At 43.6% G+C, this 9,620-nt stretch overlaps 1 protein-coding gene across 1 annotated transcript; it reads right to left on the bottom strand.

Moving 5' to 3' along the window:
• Positions 1–1,714: 1,714 nt before the first annotated feature.
• On the bottom strand, positions 1,715–8,063 carry NIFK (nucleolar protein interacting with the FHA domain of MKI67). The gene is made up of 6 exons (XM_063131941.1): positions 7,878–8,063; positions 5,510–5,638; positions 4,937–5,045; positions 4,123–4,334; positions 3,001–3,078; positions 1,715–2,307 (listed from the first exon to the last, which is right to left on the bottom strand). The coding sequence occupies exons 1-6, from the start codon at positions 8,004–8,006 to the stop codon at positions 2,125–2,127; spliced, it is 840 nt and encodes a 279-aa protein (XP_062988011.1). The 5' UTR covers positions 8,007–8,063; the 3' UTR covers positions 1,715–2,124.
• Between the last annotated feature and the right edge of the window lie 1,557 nt (positions 8,064–9,620).

Here is a 9,620-nt window from a genome sequence, read left to right as displayed (position 1 = left end):
CAGGAGGAGGTAGTAATCCCTCTAAAATGTGTAGAGCATAATAAATTTACTTCTGCCCTGATCACCGGAGTTTGCCTCCTACTTTGCCATCGGCACACAAGCGAGCCAGGAAAATAAAAACAAAAAGGTCTCTGACCATGAGCAAAATCACAGTTGAAGCTGGGAAGGGAGGATCGGCAGGGGTGAAGGGTGTGTGACAGCCCCTCCAAGGTACCATTTGGGAATCATTGGAGGAGCTATCACTGGTGGGGGGTGGAGGGGGTGGGCAACGGCTTGGCTGTGATCATGAATAGTGGTTGTGGCCTTGCTTGGCAAGAGCAGCAGCAGTTTCTGCCGCTCTTGCCGATGCTCTTTACCCACGATGAGTAAAACAACCGCTATTGCAGAGCGTTAGTTATCACGGTGGGTTGCTTGTGAAAAACAACCTACCTGATAAGAATGGTCCCGGTTCACACGCCATGCTAACCCTTCACAGGCAGTCACCCCTGATGGGTTAGCGTGTCGTGCGAAGCCAGTCATAGGCTTGAACTATTTGGGCAGGCCCTTCCCTGTGTCGCTTTTTTGAGACAAAAGTTGCCTTTCTCCCTTTTCCGATTAGTTCTGCAACAATATTGGGTTTGAAAGCCTTAAAAGGTGTAAAAAAAGGGTGGGGGGAGCAAAAAGGTTAACAAAGCAAAACTGACTTTTAACTTTTCCTGACTTAAATGGGAAGGCTAAACACCACAACTGGAATATTACTTGGAGAGTACTTCTGCGGCTGTTGCCCTGAAGCAAGAGTTGCAATTTCTGAGTGTCAACAAGGGAGGGTAGAGCAGATAAGACAAAAGGCTCAACAGAGGGGTGCTTGCAAGAGGTCAGTTAGGGTGGGGATCGCATGGCCTGACTTGTCATAATCTAAGTTTGTCCTGTACCTTTCCCAAGGCTGGAATAAAGTCTCTTTTCCAAATGCAGGCTACCATCCCCAAAACAGCAGGGTGCTCTGTAACATTAGTTTAATGACCATCACTGTGTTTCAAGTACTAAGCCATGAGAGGACCATCTGTGATACACGTGCCTCAAATAGCACACTGCAGAAGGACAGGGTGGGGATTTGTTGGGGGCCCAGGTTACCCTCCAGACCTGCCCATAGGCTGGATGTTGTCAGGGGGCAGTCCCAGCTTTGCTAGGAAAAGCCCAGGCAGAGCGAAGCCAAGCTGGCTCAGTTTCCTTCAGAAGACGATGGAGGAGTGAAGGGACTGAGGTAGCCTCATTTCACCCTCATGTTCGCTATGTGCACCAAAGCCTCCCTGGCCAAGGAAGTGCTTAGTGCACCACTCAACATCCTTGCCATCAGTGATTAGTCAGTTAAGAGTGGGGATTCCTCTCCCAGTTAACCTTCAAGGAAAGAGGATTTGGGAGGGGCCCGGAGGAGCACAAGCTTCCATGCACAGAAGGTTCCTCACCTCTACAGAAGGGCTTTATGATACCTCTGGATTAGGCATAGGAGAGACCAGCATAGTCAGTCCTGAACTCCTAACGGCATTTCCTGGGCTGCATTGCTGCCTTCTCCGAAGCTCAGTAGCAAAAGTAGTTGAAGGCATAGAGCTGCCAATGTACTGCATTCTACACCAGTGACATTAATCAAACTCTTTGGACATGATTTGTTCAACATTTAACACAAGGGCCGGTCACTACCATATTCAATAATGACCATAATATTCCAATAATTACCACATCATTCATGTTTTTTTATTTAAAATTTATTTGAATTTTGAGTTATAGTTAAAGAGAAGGGTAAGTATTCCTCAAGATCCTGTTTTTGCCATCATATGTATGTTTATCCACTGTGCAAAGGGTTTGGTTTTTTTTGCGCATGTTGGTGGCAATATTTTTGGGGTTAAAAAGCTGAAGGCAAGTAGCACAATTGAGCTTTTTTTCTCTAGGGCAAATATAGTTCCAAAGTGGTACATCTGAAAAATATTCTTCTTGCAATATGGGAACCTTGGCTTGTTTACTGATAAGTTGCAGATTTGACAGCAGAATGATGGTGATCATGTAGTGAAACTACATAAGAACTTTCTCCCCTAAAAATCAGGACTGCTGGGAAATGCCATATGTACTCAGTGTTCTTGGGTAAAGGAGTACTTAGGTTTTACATTTCCGTTTCTTGCCAGTTGTTTTTCTCTGTAACTTTGCTGTTTCGGGTTTTTGTGCAGCAGCCTTTACACTTGCAGGTGGCAGTTTGAAAGTTATTTCTTTGTCTTCGCTGTCTTCTGGCTGAGATTTTCTGCGTTCAAGAACTGTTGGCGTACATGTTGGAGTAGGTTCCTGGACAGGACAGAGATGGATGTTGCTAAATTATGGAGTAACACCCCAGTTATTAAAATATGAGTGCGTACAAGAAGCTGAAATAATTTCTAAGAAAGGAACTGGTATGGCTGTAGCTGGAAAAGCTTTCTACCTGCTCTTACCATGACAACTCAAGACAGAAGTTTGACAACCCATCTTAAATTATTTTCTAGGGAGAACACTGAGAACAATTTGCCATTTTGAAATTTTTTAATGGAACTCTATATTGCATTTTTACCATTATCTGCATGTCCAAGTAAATAAGCGCAACCAATCCAACCATGACATGGCACAGCAGGAAGAGGAAAGCAGTAATGCTATAACAAAACAAAGTGGCATGTAATTTGGCCAAATTCACACCAACACTGACCCGTGAAAGCACAGGGAAGGCACAAAAAGTATTCAAAAGTGCCATTTCAACAGGACGTGAAGGAAGGCTTAAAAAAACACTTAAAAAGTGTTTTTTTAAGGAAGACTTAAAAAAAAACACTTCTACTCAGACAAATTTCCATTAATTCACATAATTTTGTTCCTATACAGCTAGCACCACCACCACCTCACACACAATAACTGACACCCAGCGAAGGGCCCATGGCAATAATTCAGAAAACTTCAAAAACCAAACCCATTACTACTAGTAGCCTTTGCGCAAATCAGCAACTTAAAACTTACCTCACTATTCACAGACACATTCATGCTGGAGTCTGATTCTGAAAGCTTATTTTTCTTTGTTACAGGCATCTGAGCAGCCTGTGGAAAAAGAGACTCACCATCAACTTCTCCTTGTAACTAGCCTTTTCAACTAAATATTTCTTTTCAGACCAACTATTAAAAAAACATACTAAATCTGACATGAGAACATGAAACCCCCACGTCATTATACAAAAAAGTATTAAAGATCTTATCATCAAAATGAGATCAAAACATTGTGTTATAATGGTGTCCCACCCCCCATAGTAAATGGCAACAAAACTCAATTTCAACACCAACTTCGTAGTTGGGATCTGTCACTGACCTGGCTCATACATCATGTCTGAAAATCATGGGTTAGTTAACCCACAATTTCTGGGAATATGTGTTGTGTGGAAGGCAAGCTGCTTGCAGTTTGCAGGCTTTAGCATAAGATTCAGAACCTGGACAATTTGGGCTATTTGTGGTTTAAACTCCTTAGAGTTAACTTATCAGTTGTTAGGTTAACTGTGGGTGTTTTAACCCATAAACAACCCAGAGTATCCGAGTTCAGACATCACACTATTTATACAAACTGGAAGCAGCTCACATGCAGCCCTATAAATCATGGGTTATTTAACGGTGACGTGCGAACTACCTTAATATGATGGGACCCCTTCACACGTTACATTTTTCAGCCAAGATTACCTTTTAAGCAAGCCCACAAATTGCTAAATTGCCTTCCTACATATAGCAATATTGGAAGTTATCATTACTCACCATGTGAGACCAGGTAAGTGGCTGTTTGCAAGACTGAATTAAGTTGTTTTAAGTGAACTCCTAAAGATGTAAAGACTGAAGGCAATAAATGTGTTTTTCAACCACATGCATCATGTAGGTACCTGCTTCAGGAAGCAGCGATAGGTTGAGTCACAAAAAATGGGACAAATAGAAATTTGCCTCTATGTCATATGAGAAATGGCTCAGAGACTCCACCTCTTCAATGGCTATATACCTTCCGTAATTCCTGTTTAAGGCATATAATCTGCAAGTAGGGCATCTTAATAACCACACTTGTATTTCACCCTTCCTCTATATTACCCAGGAAAAAGGACATTCACTTACAAAGCCAGGAAAATCATAATCTATTCCCTTCTCTGCCAGTCTTTTCCGCAGCTGTCTTTCCTTCTTCAATAATCGCTGTGTCATCTTCGCTTTCTCTTGTGTTGTTCGCCTCCGATTATAGCGCTTCACTGCTGGATGCAATGGCTTACTGAATATTCTCTCACTACCTTTGAAGAGGTTTTCATGCACTTTTTCAGGTGGCATAAACTGGCCTGCATGCATGTAACAACAAAAATCAGTGTGAAAGCCATGAAAAATGGAGCAATGTTCACCAAAACATAAAAATCTTTAGTTTAGTAGTGTGCTCCCCAATTAGATACTGTACTGCAGACAATACAGACTGCTTATAGGTAGTTGTACTTCAGTCTAACACACAACATCGGCAAAGATATGGAAATTTAGAGGGTAAAGCATAGGGACTAAGCAATACACAATTTCATGTCATTGGTTTAGAGCCCCCAAACCGGGCAGTTTTCTGGGAAATATGACTGCAGCCCATATCTAACCTTAATGCAAGGCTAGATTAGAAAGGGTGTCTGCAAGTACTGAGCGGGAAAGGCAGACTAGGAAAAGGGAAGACAATGAGGACCTGGATAGGAGGAAAGGCTGTGTGACACAGGTAAGCGAGAGGGAGCATTCTCCAGAGTACTGAACTCTTTTCAAGAACTCAACTTAAACTCTACAGCAGAGATGGGCAACCTATGTCCCTACAAATGTTGGTGGACTTCAAACCCCACCTGCCCTAGCCAGCATAACTAATGGTAAAGGATGATGGGAACTGCCCTATTAAAGTTCCCATTTTGTGTGTACTCACATTTCAAAAGTCGTTCACCAAAGAGATAGTTGTTCATGGTATCTGCAACAATTTTAGCAACTTCATCATATTCAAATTCCACAAATGCATAACCTTTGCTGCCCCCAGTCTGTTAAAGAAGAATATAAAGCTGGAAAAAATGCATTTGCATGCCAAACTAAGTCTATGCTGGGTACTATTTTTTTCTTGGTTGAAAGATCTGAATACATAAAAGGACTTCTGAGCCATAAAATGATTATATTTCTTGAATTCTTTAAAGTAAGACAGGCATTATTTAACGCTCGTATATTTTTTCATAAATAAAAATGGATGTATTCATTAATTTGACAACCACAGGGAGACGTAAATTGCATACATCAAGATTGTCCTGAAAGCCAACATGAATGAATGAAGAAACTGGAGCTGTGCTGTGTAAAAACTGATAGGACCGGGAGAGGAAGGAATTCATCTGAACCATTTTAAGAAGTGTTAGCTTCAAGAACGTATGGAAAGGAAGCAAATACAATGTTTCAGTAGAAAAAGCCTATGAAATAAACAATATCAAATGAAAGCATTGCCTTCAAACTGCGTTACCTTTTTACTCCTTGAAAGTCGAAGCCTTGTGACTGTCCCAAATTGACTAAAGTATTCTTTGAGCTGTGGTTCATAAAGACCCTTTGGGATATGACCCAAGTAAATGACACCAGGTTTCAGCTTCTCATTCTGTAATATAAAATGAGACATTTAGAATTACACTGTCCTTTAAACTGGTTTATCTTGGGGTTGCTTTAGATGTTTGATAATCTCCCTATGTGGAGGGGTCATGGGGAGAAAGGAACATGCTCCAGGGCCTGATCTGAAACGTGATGCAGCAAACTTGCTGATGCTGTAGCCCTGGGTCTGGTCAGTGCCCAATAGAAAAAACTTCAATTCTATAGTAAAAGAAAAGCAGGGTATAAATGTAGTAAGTAAAATAAGCACAGCATTTACAGTCCTTAGCGGAACCAGACATCTTCATATGTTATTACAATGGTGGTGCAGGAACTTCGTCTTCACTCTGTGCTATGCCAATGTGATGATGTCTGAACATTCAAACCATTATGGTGGACTAAACCTTCCTGCCTAAATGCCACCCAGCTGGTGGTGGTGGTTCTTCTTCTTATTATTATTATTATTATAATATCTATATCCCACCCTTTTCCTCCAAGGAACCCAAGGTGGCGTACATAATCCTCCTCCTCTCCATTTTATCCTCACAACAACAACCCTGTGAGATTCTGTGACTGGCTTAAAATCACCCAGTGGGTTTCCATGGCCACGTGGGGACTAGAACCCGGATCTCCTGACTCCCAGTCCAACACTTTAGCCACTACACCACACTGGCTCTCTACACTTACTGGACTGCTGCCGCAGTCATAAGAATGGAGCAGAAGCAGCCACATGTTAGACTTTCCACGTGTTATGATGGCAACAGGTAATTGGCTTCCATGGCGCTACAAGAACATATGCAATTTCTTCACTGTAACATTAAGGATGATTGAAAAGTGGCAAAAGCCTATTACTGTCCTCGGTCTTTGAATGGATGCAGAAGTATGCATATAGTTGGGAAAAAAGACATAATTCCATTGCATTGCAATAAACTTTCCTGATTACTTTGACATTACTATTTTTTTTTTACATCACCAAAGAAAAAGTCGTATCCAAAGCAACCAGGAAGTCCCACTTCAAATCCAATGAAGCTGTTCTGCTGATGGAACAATTTGTTAATGCAACTGGGAGGGGGAGCAATACCACTCCCCCAAATTTGCCCTAATTCTCCTCTCTCGGAAGGCAGAAGCCAAGAAGGGAGTCCCTATTCTTTTATTTCACATGAATGGTAAGAACACATTTGCAAGTTGTTTTACACTCAAGCAAATATATATAGCTTCCAGGTCCACACTAAGCAGTGTGTTTTAACTTTAGTTCAACCTGATGGCTATTCCCCTATGAGCGCGGCAGTGGATCTGAGCTCTCTAAAGCACAAGGAAAGAGCTACTATCATGTTCATGAAGCAGAAAACAATCAGCCTTATTTGCACATGGCCCACTCAGGGCTGGGGATCTACACTAGGGTGACCATATTTAAAGGAGGACAGGGCTCCTGTATCTTTAACGGCTGTATAGAAAAGGGAATTTCAGCAGGTGTCATTTGTATGCATGCAGCACCTGGTGAAATTCCCTCTTCATGACAACAGTATTCTAGTATAGCTAGAGCGACCAGATACAAAAGAGGACAGGGCTCACAGCTTTAACTATTGTATAGAAAAGGGAATTTCACCAGGTGCTACATGCCTACAAATCACACCTGCTGAAATTCCCTTTTCTATACAACTGTTAAAGATACAGGAGCCCTGTCTTCCTTTTCATATGGTCACCCTAGTCTACACATGCAGCAGAATGAAGTGATCAAATGTGGAAGTGGTAGAAGCAGGTGTCAATTTTCAAGGCCCCATGTATTAAACCTCCCTGTCAACAAATGAACAAAAACCAAGCACAGCAAGGAGATAGGTGCTCTCCAGGCCCTTTTCCCAAACTGTGCGGGTTATTGTGTTCGCTGGTAGTTTTTCAACGCCCTTGAACTTTTAGAAACGGCAACTTTCACCCTCAGCCTGATGCGGTACAATCCGTTCTGCCAAGTCAGGACTCTACCACCTCAGTGTGGAGAACTTCTAACGCAGCTTTTCCCCGTCCCGGCGCCCTCCAGATGTGGTGGACTGCAACTCCCATCATTCCAATGATGGGAGTTGCGGTCCAACACATCTGGAGGGCGCCGGGATGAGGAAAGGCTGGTCTAAAGACTAGGCCCAGTTGCCAAGGCAACAGGCACCCAAGATTTATGGGGGATGCGAAGCGGGGGGAGGGGAGAGGAGAGAAAAGAAGAGCTCCCTCTCACGTGACGCCAACCGCTCTTCTTCCGAACTCACCTTGGCGGCCGCCTTGCGCACGCGGTGCACCTTCGCCTGGAACTCGCGCTGCCGCTCCGGGTCCAGAGAAAGGAGCGGCGCCGTTGGAGCTGCTTTGGGCTTCGTCGCCTCTACTGCGGACGCCGCCATCGTGCTAGCGTGGGAAATGTGAACGTCTCTATCCCTTCCCACAAGGCGTGTGCGCGCGCGCGCCAGAAACCGGAAATACATCTCCATCACTTCCGTTTCGTCGGGTGTTCCATGGATAAATCGATGCGAGGGGAAAGAAGAATGAAGCGGAAAAGACCAGCGGCCCCTGCTGGGTGGAGGACGGAAGAGCAGCTTGCACTCTACATTTCGATCTAGTCGTGATTGTGGGTCCGCTGTTCTAACGCTCTTGAGTACTCTTAAGAACCAGGGCAGGATCTACACTACTGCTTATAACGGTTTATAATGGTTATGACAACTGTTCAGGCCCAGGACACATTACATATACTGTTTTCATACGGTTTTAAAAGTGTTATATCCTGCTTGGTGTAGATCGGCCCCAGGTAGTGGTCATTGGGTTTTACTGTCAGGTACGCGTGCAAAGGATGGCACTCTAAGGCTGCCATCCTATACATCCTTGCACTGCAGTCCTATGGATGTCTACTGAGATGTTCAATGGGGCTTGCTTCCAGATAAGATAGGATCGCAGGTTTAGGGCACCATCCTATGCAGGTTTAGGCAGAAAAGAAAAAGTCCTACAATTCTCAGTATTCTGGGAATTGTAGAAACTTTTTTTCTGTCTAAACATGTATAGGAGTGTGTGCCCTTAAGTTATTCATTTGTTAAATTTATATCCTGCCCTTTTCCTCCAAAGTGGAGTACAGGATCTTCTTCTTCTCTATTTTATCCTTATAACAACCCTGTGAGATAGGTTAGGCTGAGAATCAGTGACTGGCCCAAAGTCACCCCGTGAGCTCTAACCACTACACAGTGGAATTTGCTTCCTTTGTAATATGCATATGATCGGGCCGTACCCTTCAGTGCTCAGAAGGGGTAGGGCTTGTAACGATGGGCCATAAGCTTAGGACCACAGTCAAAGCCATCCAGAGTTAAAGATGTTTTGTGTCCATTCTTGCACGTGGCTACTCAGTGTGACTTGTCCAATTAGAACATACATCAACTAAAATGATTTCTAGGTCACCGTTAAGTGTGGAACCGATTTGAAAATGCAAATTAAAACAACACCTCTGTCTGTATGAACAGTGTGCTTTCAAAGGGGCTACCAACAAACAGGAGCTATTGTAAAATATAAGTTTAACAGTGGAATCGTCTGCATGTTTACTCGGAAGTTAGTAGCATTTGTGTCCAATGGGGCTCCTCCCCACTAAATGTATGTAGGACTGCAGCCTCCTCCACTGGCACTCCAGATGTGTTGGATTACCTCATCTTGGAGGTGGTTGTACTAGGGAGGTAAGTCCCTTTGAACACAGTGGGAGTTACTTCCGAGTAAACCCGCTGCAAGGCTGCACACCTTTGCAGTTGCTTGGGATGCATCTGATGGAAGTGGACAGTGTCCACGAAAGCTTATGCCAGAATGAATAAATTTCTTCGAATTCAAGGTGCCGCAGGAGGAAGTCTCATTGAACTTATTGAACTTACTCCCGAGTAAAACGTGCCTAGGATCAGGCGCTCCTCCTCCCTGCCGTCTCTCCAGCCCCGCCCCCCAGGGCCTCTGTACGCTGCAACCAAACTTCGTTTCTCACAGCCTCGGGGCGG

The sequence above is a fragment of the Elgaria multicarinata genome, chromosome 8 (assembly GCF_023053635.1).
Source record: "Elgaria multicarinata webbii isolate HBS135686 ecotype San Diego chromosome 8, rElgMul1.1.pri, whole genome shotgun sequence".
Lineage (NCBI taxonomy): Eukaryota > Metazoa > Chordata > Lepidosauria > Squamata > Anguidae > Elgaria > Elgaria multicarinata.
Note: the sequence above shows the minus strand (reverse complement) of the source record. Positions and strands in the feature narration are given on the sequence as shown.